The 18,983-nt window shown below is 40.1% G+C and overlaps 1 protein-coding gene across 8 annotated transcripts in view; it reads left to right on the forward strand.

Moving 5' to 3' along the window:
- The window catches only part of GOLGB1 (golgin B1), a 95,820-nt gene extending 79,987 nt beyond the window's left edge, over positions 1 to 15,833 (forward strand). For 7 of the 8 annotated variants that reach the window (XM_039248895.1, XM_039248897.1, XM_039248898.1 and 4 more), the window contains 7 exons: positions 6,293 to 6,458; positions 6,660 to 6,797; positions 11,701 to 11,844; positions 12,625 to 12,722; positions 13,196 to 13,330; positions 14,930 to 15,035; positions 15,317 to 15,833. In XM_039248895.1, coding sequence (XP_039104826.1) covers positions 6,293 to 6,458; positions 6,660 to 6,797; positions 11,701 to 11,844; positions 12,625 to 12,722; positions 13,196 to 13,330; positions 14,930 to 15,035; positions 15,317 to 15,451 — 922 coding nt within the window. In that variant the 3' untranslated portion in view covers positions 15,452 to 15,833. The remainder of the gene's footprint in view (positions 1 to 6,292; positions 6,459 to 6,659; positions 6,798 to 11,700; positions 11,845 to 12,624; positions 12,723 to 13,195; positions 13,331 to 14,929; positions 15,036 to 15,316) is intronic. The other variant, XM_039248899.1, reaches the window with a different exon arrangement.
- Positions 15,834 to 18,983: the final 3,150 nt, after the last annotated feature.

Here is an 18,983-nt window from a genome sequence, read left to right on the forward strand (position 1 = left end):
TAGTATCCCATGGTATGAATATACTGCTTTAACCATTCACACATGAGTGTTGCTTCTCATTTTTAGGTGTTATTAATAAAGCTGCTATAAACATTTATGCATAGGTTTTTATGTGGAAAATAAGTTTTCATTTCTCTGAGATATTTGTCCAGGAGTACAAATGCTAGGTTGTATGGTGTCTTTTTATTTTTTTAAGAAATTATAAAACTATATTCCAGAATGACTGTACTATTTCATATTCCTACCAGCAATAGATGAATGATCTAGTTTCAATGTCGAATGCTATATTCTTGTCAGCATTTGATATCATAATTGAATCATAGTTTTTTAATAGGTTATGCCATGCCATCACAGTGTGGTTTTAATTTGCATAATGGCTAATAATATTGAACATTTTTTGTTGTTTATTTGACATGCGTATGTCCTTTTTGATGAAATTTTTCATGTGTTTTGTCCATTTTTTATTTGGGTTGTTAATGTTTTACTGTTGAGTTTTGAGCATTCTTTCTATGTTCTGGGTATAAGTTCCTTATCAGATATGTGGCTTGCAAATATTTTCTCCTAGTCTGCAGCTTATCTTCTCATTCTTCTCAGTGTCTTTTTAATTTTGATGAAATTCAATTTAATGATTATTTTTCTCTATTTGCAGATTCAATAGTTTCTGTTGTTCTAGCTTCATACTCACTGATTCTATGATTTTTTTCTTCATCACTTCCATTCTGCTATTGAGCCCATTGAGTTATTACCTTTTTATTTCAGAATATTATATTTTTCAGTTCTAAGATTTCCATTCAGTCTTCTTAGTATTTTCTGTTGCTTTGCTGAGGTTTCTCTTTTTTTAACTGAAGTATAATTGACATTCAATGTTACATTAGTTTCAGCTGTACAACATAGTGATTCAACAATTATATACATTATGCACTGCTCACTGTGATAAGTGTAGTTACCATCTGTCACGATTCAAAGTTATTACAATAATATTGAGGATATTTCCTATGCTGAACTTTTCATTCCTGTGATTTATCTGTTTTATAACTGGTGGTTTCTGCCTCTTAATCTACTCACCTATTTTGCCCATCCCTCTTCTACGCACTCCCCTCTGGCAATCACTAGTTTGTTCTCTGTATTTATTAGTCCATTTCTTTGTTTGTTGTTTTTCAGCTTTCACATATAAGTGAAATGAGGTGGTATTTGTCTCATTTTCTATCTGACTTACTTCATTTAGCAGTAAGAATGGACCTTCTAGGTCCATCCATGTTGTTGTGAATGACAAAATTTCCTTCTCTTTTTAGTTTAGTAATATTCCTGTGTGTGTGTGTGTGTGTGTGTGTGTGTGTGTGTGTGTGTGTACACACCAGATCTTCTTACCCATTCATCTGTCAATGGATACTTGAGTTGCTTCTATATCTTGACAGTTGTAAATAAAGCTATAGTAAACCTAAGAATGCATATATCTTTTTGAATTAGAGTTTTTGTTTTCTTTTGGAAAATACCCAGAAGTATACTTCCTGGGTTGTATGGTACTCTATTTTTAACTTTTTGAGGAACCTTCATAATGTTTTGCATAGTGGCTGTACCGGTTTACATTCCCAGTAACAGTACATGAAGTTTCCTTTTTCTCTACATCCTCACCAGTACTTAACTATTTTTTGTCTTTATGATAATAGCCATTCTGACCGCTGTGAAGTGATACCTTATTGTGGTTCTGATTTGTCTCTCTCTCTGCTCTGATGCTGAGCATCTTTTCATGTGTCTGTTGCCCATCTGAATATTTTCTTTGGAGAAATATGAAGTATTCTGTATTTTCATTTGTTTCCAGTGTGTTAGTAATTGCTTGTCCAAGCATTTTTGTGGTGGCTTTTTAAAAATCCTTATATAATTCTGTACATATAATTCAACATCTGTGTCACTTCAGTGTTGTAATCTGTTCATTTTCTTTTCTCAGTCAAGTCATAACTTCCCTGGTTCTTAGTATGATGCATGATTTTCAGTTGTATCCTGAATATTTTAGAGATTATAAGACTCTCAATCTTATTTAAATTCCCTGCTTTAGTAGGCTTCCACTGATACTTTACTGCTAGATGGAGGGTACAGTCCAATAGGCTCCCTACTCAACCTTCATTGATACCCCAGGAGAGGAGGTGCCTTGCTACTGCCAGGAAGAGACAGCTCCCTAGATTCCCCACTTGTACTCCATTGACACTGCACTTGGTGGGGAGTAGTGCCTCATTACTGTTAGGTGAGAATAGAAGTCCAAGCTCCATACATGGACTCCATTGATACCACTGGAGGTGGTGGTTGTAGAAAGAGGCATTTCATTACCACTGGACAGTGGGGGGAAATCCAGGTTCCCCACTCAGTCCCTACTGACATTGCCGGAAGGTGGTTGAATAGGTAGACATCTATTCCTCTTGTTACCCCTGATCCAAACTTTCTGTTGGCCCCTTCTGATACTACCTGTACTGAGACAGGGAACCTGTCTCTGATGCTACCTCTGCTTTGTTACCTTGTTATGGGTCGACGTAGATGTCCAAACCCCACTTGTTGTCTACATTGACACTATAGTGGGGTGTGGGTGGGGGCAGTCAGAATCGCCTCTTTTTCACTGAGTGGTGGTGACAGTCCAGGGTACTTGAGCCTTTTCTGACACCACCCAGCAAGGAGAGTGAATTACACCTACTTATCTCCAGGCAAAGATGTAAGTCTGGTTTTTGTAGATTTGGGGTGGAGGGAGACTGCTGTGGTTTTTCCATGATGTTCACCTAAAATAGAGTGATTATTGTCTTTAATATTTGCCTCACTAGGCTGCCCATTCCTGGTCTTTTGGCATGAGGGAGCAAACATTATTTGATTCTTACTGGTGTTTCCAGATTGTTGGCTCCTTCTTCACCCAGTTTGGGATGTATAAAATTCAAGAAGAAAAACCACCAAATTCACTTCCATGTCATTTCTTATGTCTTAGGGTCCCTAGTTGGTCCAGCTCCTTCTCTCCATGTTTCTGGGCCTTCTTGTGTTTGTTTTTATACATAATTCGCAGGGTTTTTATCTATACTTAGTGGGGGAAATAAGGAGATCTGCATCCATTCCATCTTATCTGTATCTAGAAATCCAAGCTCTTTACTTTTAAAGATGAATAATAGTGTTTTATGGTACGACTAGAGCAGGAAAAAAAAATATATATATATATTTATTATATATATATTAAATATAATATATAAATATATATTATTTATATATATTAAATATAATATATAAATATATATATATTAAATATAATATATAAATATATATTATTTATATAAAAATAATAAGAACTGTAATTCTGGTTGGTTTTTAAATTCAGTGTTTCTAAAAAAAAATTTGATCCAAAGAGAAAAGGTAAAGAAAAATGCTTAACAGTATGTAAAAACAAGTCATGCTGTTGCAACCTCGCTATTGTGACTTTATTGTTTCAGACCCAAAACTTTCCAAGTTTGGTAGTAAATGAAGAATCCCCATGTTGGAAAGTACTGCTAACTATGCAGCACCGGCTTTGTCTCACTTGCTGCCTCAGGCAAGTGAATACAGAGAATACAGGTGGAGTCTAGATTCCTATCCAGCTTGCAGAGGGGTTACCATGATGGCAGATAGCAATATAATAAAATAATTATTTTAATGGCCCTAAGGCAGCTCTTAATGTGTGGACACAGACACTTGTTCCTTAACTGATCCTAGATGACATGCATTTTGCTAATATGGCATTTCAAAATAAACCTTAAGCCAGCTTTACAGAGAAAAATGCTTTTTAGAACTTGGTGATTTAAATTTTTCACAGTAAAATTACATCCAAAATATTTTCATATTTAACATCTTTATGGACTTTCTTGTAAGTGAACATATATGAAACCTATTCCCTGGAGTTGACAGATTCTCCAAATAGAACAAGTACACATTTTCAACCAAATGATGTTGATTGCAAAGGTATAAAATTGAATTTTTGCTCTCTGGGAATACAAACGACTTATGTTTATTCTTCCTAGAGTTGAATCTCAAGAGAAAAAAGGAATTGCTCCATTTCAGCTTTATCTCCCCGCCCCCCACCACGCTCCATTCCCCACCCAGGGAATAGCTACCCTATGTATATTCTGTTAGAATATTTTAGAATCAGTGCATTATCAAGAAATCAGGATCTCAGTGTATCTTCTTCCAAATGCATAGTAATACTGACCTTTGAATTTTGGGATCTCCAAAGATGATTGGAACCATCTGAGAGCATCACTTTAATGTTTCCCATATTATCTCCAGGCCACCTGGAACTACACATATATTAAGTGTCCAGTTACCAGTATAAACTTAAGAGCTGCAAAGTTCTAAAGGCTATTGTCTGTAGACACTTATTACCCTTTCAGTTTCCTCAAAGGCCATTCTAAAAGGATACTTTCTTTATAGAGTTGAATCTTAGAAAAGAGAAAAAAAAAAAAGGATTTCTGGTCTATTGATTCCCCCCCCCCACACACACACACACGTTTCTCTCCCCATTTACCTTTCTCTTAGCCTTTCTCTCTTGACCTTCCACATTTGAGCAATTTTGAAGAAAAGTAAAGTTATATCTCAAGTGACTGTGAGTAAATTAGGGAGAGGAAAAGGAGATATTTTACTTCACATTTAGAAGGAAAAAGAAAATGAGGACTTGACTTTTGATTCCCTGACTTTAGGACCAGTTTCTTTAGCTGAATATCTTCAGGGTTCTCTGTCTTTTGTTCTTGATATACTTGGGGGAAATTAGCTTTTCAAACATGAAAAGGCTGGCACATCTTGTTTAGGCCTCTGTTAGCCTCAGAGTTGGCTTATTAGGAGAGCCTGGATTTATACCATAGCTTTTCCATTCCCCTTGTAGCAACTGGTTTTGCTCTGTTCTGTACTCTCTTACATAAGGGTAAGTAAGGTATAACCGTGTTATGGCTGAATTATATGAATAATCAGCTTTGTTCCTAAGGCCCTGTTCTCCTTTGAGCATCTCTTTCCATGCCATCACCACCTTCCAGAAAAATGGCAGCTTGAAGCTTTTTATGGAAGATTATGGTCTTCTTCTGCATTCCACTCTTAAATTGTTCTCTCTCATTTTTCACAGACAAATATCAAAGGAGATATTGAAAATTCCTATAGCTTTTACATATAGTGATCTTGTAATAAAATTTCATTTTAGTTTCTAAGTTTCAGCTTTGTTTTTTTGAAAAAATTTTGACTACATTCTAATTCACTTCTTAGCAAAGCAGGATTGTTTCATAACAGGTATGTGCCATTTAGAAAATAAGGGACCATTGTACCTCATTTCTAGAGTGAAAGTAAAAAAAAGTCAGATGCAATTCAAACAAAATCTTATATTATGGGGAAAAATAGAGACATGGGCACTATTCAAAGTGCGGAGACACTGAAGAAATTTGATTACATCCTAATGAGTTCTTCTATACAGAGTACAGAGAGAAATAGAACTACAGAATATGACAGAAATACAGTTTTTGCTAGTACTACAAAAAATTAGCTGGGATCAAATAGAAGCCTTCCTCTTGGCCAAATTCAGGGAATAAGTAGAAATATCAACAGCTCTTATTTGTTGGGTGATTATGACATGCACAGGCTCTGTGTTTGGTGCATGGCATATAGTATCTCATTCAATCCTCAGAATAATCTTCAGGAATAGATATTTATTCCCATTTCACCAGTGAAGCTTAGAGAGTTTAAGAAACTTTACACAGGGTCCAATGCCTAGTTTATGATAGAGTGAGCATTTGAACCCATTTCCTGCAAGATTCTATAGTTGTATTTTTGAAACTATGACTTTAGACTGCATCTGGCACTACCTTTCCAAAGAATTACAGTGGTTCCCATTGCTTATAGAATAAGCTTTATTTAGCATCCATTCAATGCCCCACATGATCCAACCTCACTTCCCATCCTCATTTCCTACCCTATCCACCTTAACACATTTTCCACTTCTAAATTCAGTGTGTGTATGTGTGTGTGCACATGCATGCACGTGCATGTATGTGTGTATTCATTCTTATGCATTTTGTTCATTATGTTCCTGACACCTGGAATGCTTTTCCATGAAATCATCCTCAGTCCTGCCAGTTGAATTCTTTTATTAGTTCAGCTTCATCAACTTGCTGTATGGTTCAATTTATAATATAAATTTCACTTTGGTTACATACTTACTACATCTCTACAGCCCATACTACAGTTTTGAATATGTAATTATTCATCCTTGTCTCACAAGTATTTTTTGCTTATGAGCATTTCATGTGTTTTTTAGGATGGAAAAGAGCTCCTGGGAAGCTCAGGAGAGGAGAATGAAGGAGCAGTACCTTATGGCTATCTCAGATAAAGATCAGCAGCTCAGTCATCTGCAGAATCTTATGAGGGAATTGAGATCTCCTTCCTCCCATACTGAGGCCCTCAAAGTGCAGTACCAAAGACAGGTGAGTAATTTCAGTGCTGATTGCTACTTAGAGATCACCACCACCCAGGAAGCATCAGCTTCCTGCAAGCCAAGTGCTCATCTACCACTCTTAGGCAAGCTGTCTTGTGACCTCCTATGAGGTGGACAGGGTTTATTGAGGGAAGGAATTAAGCATGAACAGCATTGGGAGGGAATTTCATCAGTGCTTATATCCTGGCAGGCATCCCCAGAGACATTGGCGTCCCTAGATGGATCACAAAACCTAGTTTATGAGACAGAACTTCTTAGGACTCAGCTCAATGACAGCTTAAAGGAAATTCACCAAAAGGAATTGAGAATTCAGCAACTAAACAGTAAGGTAAGTGTTTCCTGCTAGACTGAAGTTCAATTTCTTATTTCCATGACCAGAAGCAAGACGGTAAGTATGACCTGATTAAACCTGGTTTCTAGCTTTAGGGCACAGAAGATTTACTGTTCTTGGAGCCCGGGTTACACCCCTCAAAGCACAGACACAGGACCATATCCTTTTTCTCATCCTTGGAATGTCCTTGCGAATGATTGGAGAAATCTAATCAATAAGAATTTAAAAAAAAAAATCCAATTCGTTTAGGAGGACTTGCTCCCCAGCATTGTCTCACCATCTGTCTCCCTGGTTAGTAATATTGAGATAACTCCCCACAGATCCTCCAACACCTTCCTGTCTGTTTCCCAGCAGTGCGCAACAGGAAAAATGTCTCCTGAAGGAAGCATTTCAGATGTGATTAGATAGCAGGGATAGAGGTGAGAGGGCTGCTCTTTGTTCCACTCCATTTGTATACTTCTTCACTGGTGTCTAACGTTCTGGAACTGAAGAAGCCAGATTTTCCCCAGACCCCATCCATGCCATCCAGACATTCTAAAGAAGCATCCTGGAGTAAATAGGATGTATTTCTGTAGGGAGGAGCCACTTTGCCATCTGATCCCGAGAGCCAGTCTCACCAATGCAAGATTAAAGAAAATTATTCTTGGAAGACTTCTCACATCTCTGTCTTCTCTCCTCATTCATTCTCTCTCTTCTCTTCCTTATTCACCTGCCTTTCCTCCCTCACCCTCTTATTAATCATTTTACTCCTGTTGCTTTTTGACTGTTCAAATATTCTCTAGTGGCAACTCCCTAGTTCTGCCTCCTTCAGAGGAACCCAGCTAGGTAGTTTATGTTAGAACTAGAAGGGATTTAAGAGGTCATTTGGACTCTAGAGTACAAAGATTGACTTTGAGGAGAGCTGTGAATGTCCAAAAATTATATACAAAATGATGTGTGTGTATGTGTGTGTGTGTGTGTTTGTGTGTAAGTTTCTCATCATGAGAACTCATCAGTTCACCAAAGAATCTATAAGCCAAAAATGGTAAAGATTGGTAAACTGTATCATGGATAAGGAAACTAAGGCCCAGAGGTATTAAGTAATTTGCCTAAGGTGTTTGGAGGAGGTGATTCTGAGATAAATATGATAACAGTGTGTGGAAAAGCACCGTACCTAGCTTATGTAGAAGGTAGTTACTAAATGTTAAATTCAACTCCATTGACATTGAAGTATCAGACACTGATCGTGCTATTAACTTTGTCAGACAAATTTGCATCTTAAAAAATAGGTTTGTTGATCCAAATGAATGGGCAAAACTATAGACCTTTTATTAGGGTAATTGTCTGGGAGTAGTTATGTTTTCATATAAATAAGTTTATTAAATTTATTTATTTTGTGTGTGGGGGGGGAGCAGTGGAGGGGCAGAGAGTGAGGGAAAGGGAAAGGCAGAAACCCAAGCAGGCGCCACACTGTCAGTACAGAGCCCGATGCAGGGCTCAAACTCACGAACCATGATCAGAGCTGAAGTCAAGAGTCAGATGTTCTCCCAACGGAGCCACCCAGCCACCCCTGTCTGGGAGTTTTCAAGGGGGCTCCAGAAAAGCTCTTACCCAGTTCACTTTGTTTCCATAAACTAGATTCCCCCTCAACCTTGTTACATTTGCTCTCCTGAAAATCACTCTAAATAATGCTGAGCATTTGTCTTTCTAGGACAGTATTTTAAACCGTGATTCAGGGCCATTCGTAAATGATGAGGTCATTTTAGTGGGTAGCAACTAAAAAGTTTTCAGTGTAAACTTTTTTTAAATGTTTATTTTTGAGAGAGAGAAAGAGCTAGCCAGCACATATGGGGGAGGAGCAGAGAGAGAGAAGGACAGAGGATCCAAAGCAGGCTCCATGCTGACAGCAGCTAGCCCGATGCAGGGCTTGAACTCCCCAACTTTGAGATCATGACCTGAGCTGGAGTCTGACACTCAACCAACCAAGCTACCCAGGTACCCCTAATGTTAATGTTTTATTGAGTAAAAGGTACAAAAAGCATACAAACCATAAATGCAACAGAACATATTTTCACAAAGTGAAGACGCCTGTATAGCCAGCACTCAGATCAAGAATTAGAACATACCAGAACCCCAGAAGTCCCTCATGTTCTTTTCTGTTTACTGCCACCCCCTTCTTAGAACTACTACTTAGATACATGGAATCATATCTTCTCTCTTACGTTGCTTCATTTATTTTGTGAGATTCATCCATGTTGTATATTGTGTGATTTTTCCTTTCTCATGCTGTACAGTATTACATTGTAGCCTTATACCATAGTTTCTCTGTTCTGCTGTTTAGAGCACTTTTGGGTTTTTCCAGTTAGGGCTATTAGAAGCAGTGCAAATAGTGTTTTGTAAAAAGCACAATAAAAAAGATTGGAAATATGTGTGTAGTATGTAATATGTAATAAAGAATATCTCTTGTTTTGGGAAACTTTAGTTTCAATTATATATATTTATATACTGGTTCTGGGTCATAGCAAAGTTATGTTTTCTTTAACAACTTTATTAAGATATACTTCATCTATCACTTAAAGTATGAGAAGCACTACTTTGGGTCACTATCATTCTGGGTGAGAGAGTGCTTCCTTTAGAAATCAATTGTAAGGTATTATCTCTGTCCCCAGTGTCATTCATTTATTCATTCAGCAAACAAATAACTATTACTTGCCTTCTATGAGCCTGGCTGTATGTTAGGATACACAGTGGCCCCTCATGGAGCATATCATCTGATGAGCTTAGAGTCTCACTCTAAATGGGTCCCAGCTACCTAGGAGAATTGCTTCTTGGGCCCTTGAATGGGAGCAGAGTAGATGGACTGTCAGCATAGAATGGCTCCTCTCCAAGCCACTGACCTAATTCTTTCCATGGATGCTCAGACTTTATATATGTAATTCTGCCAGCATGATTGGATGTTTGTATGTAATGCAAACTTAAAAACATGTAACCTAAAACTTAAAAACATGGGAGGAATGATTATTGGTATAATGTAGTCTAGATTATTCCCTCCTATATCTGTTTTTATAAGTATAGATATGATGAAGTACAACAGCTTATGAGCCTAGAACAGAGGTCAGCAAATTCTTCTTTCAAGGCCCATGGTAAATATTTTTGGTCTGTAGGCTATGCCGTCTCTGTTACCACTGTTCAGCTCTACAGTTGTGTCACAAAAGCAGCTGTACGTGGCACATAAATAGAGTGGTCATGTTCCAATAAAACCTTATTTACAAAAAAGGCAGTAGACCCTGGACCAAAGTTTTCCAATACCTGAGCTATAGGAATCTGTGTCTAATCCTAGACAGAATAATGTAAACATTATAGAATGTGCTTTATATGAGGATGGCTGGCTAATAAGCAATTAGACTTCTCCAGTGAAGAGGGTTTGCTTCCAATGAGTTTTACAGATCTATCTTTTCTCCTCTAGATTTGTGAAGGAAAAAAAAGTTGTTGGATTTTTCAATACTGAGAGTTGTTTTTGTTTTTGTTTTTGTTTTGGGGTGATTTTTTTGTTTTTTGGTATAGTTGGACTGTTCACTCTTGCCAGAAAAATTAGTTTTTGTGTGTTAGGAGAAGGTTATAATACTCTGTCTCAGAACCCAGTAGTTGTCATTGTACACAGCAGTCATGTCTACCCCTGTCTTCAAATTAGTAGTGTTTGTCATTTATGAATGAGGACAGAAATTGTTCCTCTACCTCTCTCAAATCAGATCATACTTTAAAAAGTGCTTTGTAAACTTGCTTTTCAGAGGTAAGGTTATTTGTTGTGATTTTCATTCTGGCTATGCAAATATTTTTGTTATACCACGTGGATTTCTTATTCTAGTTTTCTGTGAGTATCAAATGTCCTTCCCATGCAGCCAGAGTATCTATAGAAAAATTTGTCTTCTCTTTGAACATTGAGTCAACTTTTTTATACAAGTAGTAACCCAGAATACTCACAAAAAGAATACTCAGGAGAAGATTGAAGATGCATTCAGGTACACTGGTTTCCCTTCACATAATACATAGAGTCCTATAGCAGGGACCTTGGAGAGATATCTCTGATTGTTAATGTTTCTGGGTATTAATCAACTAAAACTTGAAACCTGACAGCCTGCAAGTGAGGAATTAGAATTCTAGTTCTAGGGGCCTGAGTTCAAATCATCGTAAGAGCTACAATGGGTAAATTTTTCATTCAGTATAGAAAATAATTTTCTGCCTTTTGACATGGTGAAAAATGGTGTGGGCTACTCTGTCAGGTGGTGAGCACCCCTGACACTGGACATGTTCAAGGAAAGACTGAGTACCTACCTCTTACTCAGGTAGCAGAGGAAGTTCCTGCTTTGAGTGACAAATATTTCCACCTGAAAGTCTGTGCTTCCAATATAGTATCTTACATGTACATAGAAATTTAGGATTTCTTCTGTGTCTCCCACCTACCACCCATGATAATTTCTTTTTCTACTTTTCTGACAACTTATACTGCAGCAGTGAAGAATCTGCCCAGTACTGTGGTTGTGTGAATTTTTAGGTGACAGCTCTATGTCTTATTGACTTCTAAGGATTATAGTCATTTGTGAGTCATTTCACTTGGACCCAAGCTTTCTCCTCTTACATACTTGGGATTGTTATTCTATCAGATTGCTTGGGGGTTTCTGCTTTCTAGTTTTCCAGTCAATGTACTAGGCACCACAAATAGTTTCCTATCACTCCTCCAGAATTATTTTCCTTTTTCGGTTGAAAAATGAGTTTTCTCAGTTTGAAGGAACACACAATGCTCTTGTTACTATTATTGAAATAAAGGTCTTACATTAAAAAAAAAATTAGACTCTTGAAACTCTGAGAGTCTTCCTAAGCACTGCTTGCTATGAAACAGTCCTTCCTCTCTCCACTGTTGCAGTTCTCTCAACTACTTGAAGAGAAAAACACTCTTTCAGTACAGCTTGGCGATACCAGTCAGAGTCTTCGTGAGAGCCAGCAGCACTACACTGACCTTTTTAATCACTGCACGGTCTTGGAGAAGCAGGTCCAGGAGCTGCAAGCGGTGAGCAAGAAGGCCACGAGGGACCGGGAAAAGTGTTACAAAATTGAGTGCAAATGGGAGATCATAAAGAGCAGCAGGGGAGAGGCTGGTGCTTCAGGCTGAAGATGAATTAGATGTGAAGGAAGAGAGGAGAGTGTTCACTGAGATGGGAATAAGGCCTAGAAAAATTAAAGAGTGAAGGGATTAGAAGAAGGACGAAGATCAGTGAAATGGTGGGAGAGAAATCAAAAAGTGAGTGGGAAACATTGATGACCGAGGCTTTAACTCTGTCACTAAGTCTGTAGATTTTACTTCAAGAAATAAGAAAGCTATAGGAAGATTTGGCCCTGACAAACAAAACAGGCAGAGCTGGTGACGCAGTCCAGCGCCATGTACTGTTGGAGCTGGGAGATAGTGAGAATTAGCATTGAGCTGAATAGGACAGAAAAGGAGGAGAAGGTTTGGGAGTAGTCAAACAACGGAAGGATCAGAGTAGCTTTTGGAAAGCCCATGAGCCTCCACTAGACGAAAGCAGATTTCAGCAGTAAGCCTTTAAACTTTTAAGAGGACAGATTGAAAAATTATTATCTGGGAGAACATCTAATCAAGAGTTTTAGGTAGGATATTAATTTCTTAGAGCAGAAGAGTCTCACTTCTGACTCTGTACTTGAATAGAATGACAAGAGGAGTGTTCTTCTCTAGGGTGTCTCATTCTGTCTGGTGTTGAGTGAGTTCTCATTTTGTCCACACAGTTTCTTAAGTGCATTTATCACTGAATTACTACACTTATTCTTCTTCTAGGGGCCTCTGAATATAGACGTTGCTCCAGGAGCTCCCCAAGAAAAGAATGGAGCTCACAGGAAGAGTGATCCTGAGGAACTGAGGGAACCACAACTCAGGTAGGGGAGCAGCCCTCAACGCTGGTGCACACACTACGTGTACAGAAATGGACAGTCATCTGGATGGAACCGGAGCCCAGAGTATGGGTTTAATATGTCTTCTTATCAGCCTTACCGAATTGGTGTGAGGATTGAATAGTACCAACTGTAATAGCAAATTTGTAAAGTTGAAAGTTTGTAAAGAAATAGCAGCACACAGGCAAACATGCACACGCACACACCACTAATCCTGTGGTATTCAAATGAAAGATATGCAGTCAATCTCTAAAATCGGAGGCGTTTTTTACAGCTTATTTTGACAGCTACACTTTTAAAATACTCTTTTTTTTAAATCTTTTCCCCTTCCTATTTTTTGTTTGTACAAATGTCTATACGTTTTCCTGCTTTATAATCTTATGAAGGATTTGAATCCCTTGTGTCAGCAACTGTGTTCTGCACCTACTGATGCTGCTTGATGTCCTTTCATTTTGAAGCTTTTCTGAAGCTCAGCAGCAACTATGTAACACTAAGCAAGAGATGAGCGAATTACGGAAGCTCCTGGAAGAAGAGCGAGACCAAAGAGTGGCTGCTGAGAATGCCCTTTCCGTGGCCGAGGAGCAGATCCGGCGGTAAGGGGCTGAGGGAGATAGCCTCTGTTCACTTCTCATCATTTCTGGGTACACTGAGTACATTTCAGGGCCAGACTTGGGAATAAATAGGATCTAATTCCCGTCTTGAGATGGGCGCTGCAGTGAAGTTTGGGGTCAAGATAAGCCACATTGATCTAAGGTTACCTCCTCCACAGTGTCCTCTTTAGCCCTGATGAAAAATGCAAATGTAGGTAGCTGATCAAGTGCTGCCTGCCCAGGCCCCATGCTGCCATGTTAATGTTAGAGCTTCCTTCACATGTACTCTGTATGTATGTGGAACTCAGTGCACTTGTTATTTCTTCTTAAAGAAATTTATTTTGAGAAGGAGAGTGAGCGAGTGGGGGAGGGGCAGAGAGTGGGAGAGAGAGAATCACAAGCAGGCTGTGCACTGCCAGCATGGATCCCAACTTGGGGGCTCAAACCCATGAACCATGAGATCATGACCTGAGCTGAAGTCATGAATCGGACACTTAACAAACTGAGCCACCCAGGCATCCCCAGTGGACTTGCTGTTTGGTTCACCAGCATTTACAAAGATTTCATTTTTCCTCGGCCTAGCCTACAGAAGTGGACATACTGACCTGCATAGTGCCAGACTTTGCTGTTCCAGATCAGGGCAGTCCCTGAAAAGCTTATCATCTGAAGGAAAAGACACAGAAGATATACTGTGCAGTCAGCCTGACTCTCAGAGGAAAACTGGCAAGATGGAGCTAGACTGTGCTCACTCAGTTTCTCCTTCCAGAATAACAAGTCAGATTAAAGTGTTCTTTCTTTCCAGGAGAAAACTTGGCGACCTGCAATGAGAGGCCAGGAGTGTTTGGCTAATGGACATCCCTTCATATGGAGGAGGGGAGAATTCCATCCTTCCCACCACGATTAAAAAGTGCATCCCTATGGGCAAATGTTCCAATGTGCTATGTTACCTGAAGCCCCTTTGATGCAGTTTATGTATTTTGAGAAACCACTGAATGGAAAAAAGACAGCTTCTTCATTAAATAGAGAAGTTCCAGTATTAAACAAATCAGCAAAAAATGAAGAAGAAAGCAGTACAGGCTGCCAGTTCAGTTCAATCCTAAGAACCCTACAGAAATCTTTCTTGGATGCTTTTGCCTAATTAGCCTTTGGTAAATGAAAAAAAAAAAAAACAATTTAATGGGTTTCTCTGGTGTATTGGTAAAAAAGAACATGAGGTTTAGAGACACACCTGGGTTTTGAATTCTGGCTCGACCTCTTATTGGCTGTGCTACCATGGGCAAGAAATTTTATCACTCTAAGAAATCTTACTTTGAAGTTAGTAGTACCAACCTCTAACTTGAGGATTAAGTATGTGTACAGCACCCAATCCAGCATCGGATACACAGTAGGCAGTTAATTCCTCGTAGTCATCCTCACTGTTTACTGCTGCTGAAAGAAACTGATCCACTTGCACACTACTTGTGTGGGGACAGAGACTATGGGAGCAGTCTTTCCTGCAAGTCTCTCGTGCTACATCACACAGCAAGATGGCTGGGAAGACTTCACCTGATCAGCTGCTTGTGCTATAAACCAAGCCATGTCTCTTTTTTCCCCTCAACACAGGTTGGAGCACAGTGAATGGGACTCTGCGCGGTCTCCTCTCATTGGCTCCTGTGGCACTCAGGAGCAAGCACTGCTAGTAGATCTTACAAGCAGCAGCTGTCGAAGGGTAAGAAGGGGAGAGGCCTAAGGACAGGTACTATGCTAGCAGACAGGGCTGGCTGCACTGAGGGCAAGGGATCGAGGAAAAGGAAGGTGAAGGTCCAGGCACTGAGTACCTGATGGATCTGAGACTGGAAGGGTATAGAAGGTTAGAGGAACCTAGTGTAGTTGACCAACTGACCTGAGGGGGCTTTCTCTTGGGATACCTCTTTCCTGCAATGTTTGGAGAAGGGAATGGGACATATCCCTGTAGGGCAAACCTCTCTGACTTTCCACTTTTTCTTTCAGACGCGGAGTGGTGCTGGATGGAAGCGGGTCCTGCGTTCACTCTGTCATTCCCGGACCCGAGTGCCACTGCTAGCAGCCATCTACTTTCTGATGGTTCATGTGCTACTCGTTCTGTGTTTCACAGGCCATCTATAAACTGAATTCTCATCTTTGCGACCACTCCCCTCAGAACTTGGAGTTCCCTCATCTCTAACATCCAAACCATCAATTCTAGTGGAACAGTCTTCCCACTTACAGGTCTTCTCTCCAACTCTCCACAGAAAGTGCCTGCACAAACAGAGGTGGATGTCAGCCCAGGGCAGAGCTGCAGGGACCGGCGGGTCTGCTTTCTTCTACTGCCCCGGGGCCAGAGCACTTCTGCATAATCTGAGCAGGCCCCACAGTCGGTGGTTGAGCCTGGTATTTGTTCAGATTTTGCAGGGCCCTGAGTTTTTGTGGTCCTGTGAAAGATGCTGAAGAATGTCTTTCAGCTTAAAAGATGGTTCTAATAAACCTAATAATCTGAAGTCTAGTATCATTTCGATTGATACTCTCTTTGCTTCAGTTACCTTATATTTTCTCCTGCTTCAGAGGGAAGGTGGACCTGCCCTAAACAAAGTTCTGGGGAACAGTATCTCCTAGAATAGCTGATTAGATCTCTTGCAAAATAGGGTGGGAGCTAAAGAACTTCCCAGGGTTTTAGTTGTCCATTCCCAGGGTAGGACCCCGACTCCTTCCCTGGCTGTTCAGACATAACTGGAGTTAGAATTGAGGTCCTGGACTATAAGGATAGAATCCTATTGTGTGTGTCCTTGATCACATATATACTGAGGTTTTAAGTGGCCCATGCCTTTCCCTTCACTGAAAGGAAGAACTGGCTATGGACAGTGGAGATCAGATTCTTGTCATTCCAGTGTTGTCTAGATATGCTTTGAGTGTAGGCCCTAAAACAGTATACTAGGAGCTAATCCTAGGTGAGGCTTGACTCCCACCAGGGAGATCTGACTGGTCTGATGACCACTCCTAGCCTCTGGATATACCAAGCTACTCTGCTATTGGTGATAGTTAGCCCAGTTTCTCAGCCCATAGCCATCTGCCCTCTGTGGTAACAGAAGTGAGGAAAGTGGAGGGCAAATATAAAGAAGACAATATATCTAAATCTAAGTCTGAGAATGGCAACCAGGATGGAATTCCATTTGTGCCTGTTCCTTGCCCCCCTTTCCCCGACCCTTACCTGCAGGTTAGTTTCTCATTACGCACATGATATGTTCCCTGCCTGCTCTCACCACCCAAAGAAGAGAGAAAACTAGTGGACTGATTGATCTGCTGTGATCCTTTGTTCTTTGGTGACCAAATCTTGGTCACAGCAACCCAGGAACTTTCCTGAACAACTGTAAAATAATAAAATTATTTTCAGAATCAAAACTGGTGGTGGCGCATACATGTGTATGAATGTATGTATACACTGGTGCTTATGTACGTGTGCTTGCATGCTGGGCAAGGAAGGGTAAATAGGGGATGGAGGATTGGGGCAGCCAGGAATGGATTCAGGGGTAGTAAGCTCTACCTGTTCAGGCTTCCTTCTCCCAGGCCAACATCAGTAATGGCTACATATGTCATTCTAGCCTTAGCCTCCAGACCCCAGGGTGATAAAGCAGAGTGAGGAAATTCATTCTAGTATTGAACCAAACAAACTGGGCCTTAGAGCCTGAGATTCATGCAGCTCAAGCCTGGGCCTGAGAGAACACTTACCTGGTATATACTGAAAACATTAGGCCTCTAAGGATCCCTATGAATGGGATTTGGGGAAAGAGAAATCTAAGAGGGCTAGCAGAATAAACATTATTATGTTACTGTTTTTTAAGTTTATTTATTTTGCGGGAGAGAGAGAGAGTAGGGGAGCAGCAGAGAAGGAGAGAGAGAATCCCAAGCAGGTTCCATGCTGTCAGCACGAAGCCCTATGTGGGGCTCAGACTCCTGAACCGTGATATCATGATCTGAGCTGAAGTCAGATGCTTAATCAACAGAGCCACTGGGGCGCCCCTACTATGTTATTTTTATATTAAGTCGCTGCTTAGGAAAAGCTAACTTACTTTATTAAAATATGATAAGTGACTTGAACCAAGGTTTTATGGCTTCAAAGCCCATGCTATTTGTATTCTCCACCTCACTGTCCCTCATTAGAAATGAACTTGGGGACACCTGGTTGGCTCAGTCGGTTAAGTGTCAGGCTCTTAATTTCAGCTCAGGTCATGATTCCATGATATGTGGGATAGAGCTAGAGTGAAGAGCCTGCTTGGGATTCTCTCTCTCTCTGCCCCTCCTCTGTTCGTGCTCACTTGCCCTCTCTCTCCCAAAATAAATAAATAAACTTAAAAAAAAAAATGAACTTGAGACTTTTGCTAAAGAGAGATAATAGGGTTAGCACTGTACCTGAATACGGCACCTGGGTGGCTCAGTTGGTTAAAAGTCTGACTTCAGCTCAGATCATGATCTTACAGTTTGTGAGTTCAAGCCCCACATCGGGCTCTGTGCTGACAGCTCAGAGCCTGGAGCCTGCTTCGGATTCTGTGTGTGTCTCTCTCTCTGCCCCTCCCCTACTCATGTTCTGTCTTTCTCTCTCTCTCTCTCAAAAATAAATATTAAAAAAAAAAAAAAAAGAACTGTACCTGGATGGTACAATATCTGGTCTGATCATTCCCTCATTGCTGACACTGAATTAGGATTCCAAATGATCTTAAGGATCTTTTCCCCTTCTACAAATGATCTTTTCCTTAAAATGATTTTGGTGCTGCCATAATAAATAGGTCGTGAAGTAGGAGAGATACATACACTACCACCACCACCCACCAAACTGGCATTGAATTCTTAAGAAGTGACTAAAGTCTTATTATTTCTAATGGAGAAATCACCTCCACTATCTTAGACCACTTTCATCTAGTCTCTGCTTGAGTCTGTTGGGGAACTCAAAACTGAGCAAATCAGGTCAGAACTCCACATCAGGGTTAGGAGAGACTAGGTCAGATACAGTAACAAACACTCCTCAATTTTTATTAGCTAAAACAGCAAAGATTGCTGTTTAGTCTGCTTGTGTTGTCAGCATTCTCAGCTGAGGACCCAAGCTGCCAGAGGAGCCACTGGAGAACTGCAGGTCGCCTTGGTGAGCAGTGGGTGGAAGAGCATGGCGAAGCTTGCACCGGTCTTAGAGTCTCCACCAGAAAGTGACATATTTCACTTCTCACATTTAATTGGCCAAAATCAGTCACCTGAGCAAGTCTGGCTTCAAGAGGGAAGGGAGGGGCAGCAAATCTTGATGAACAGTAATACAAAATGCCACAAAAACCTTCCAACATCTGGTACTATCTAGTTCTTTAAGACTTTCTTCTGCTAGTTAGCTCAGACTCCACTATCCCCTAAGCAATTTCTGAAACTATCTCCCTCCATGACTTGCCTTTCTCCTGTGACTTATTCTCTTTCATTATCCAAATGATCAATGCTTATTTGAATATCTGTATGCAAACCCCAGTTTTAAGTGCGATGGGTAATCTAGAAGTGAGTTTCTTTATAAATCTTACCCTTCAAAATGCACATAAAAATCACATTTCTCTTTAAGACTTTCTAGATTACTTCACCTCACACCAAATTACTTTTACCACAAATTCCTTTACCATAGTAGATGCAAGTGCCC

The sequence above is a fragment of the Hyaena hyaena genome, unplaced genomic scaffold (assembly GCF_003009895.1).
Source record: "Hyaena hyaena isolate Hyena2069 unplaced genomic scaffold, ASM300989v1 scaffold_321, whole genome shotgun sequence".
In the NCBI taxonomy this organism is placed as follows: domain Eukaryota; kingdom Metazoa; phylum Chordata; class Mammalia; order Carnivora; family Hyaenidae; genus Hyaena; species Hyaena hyaena.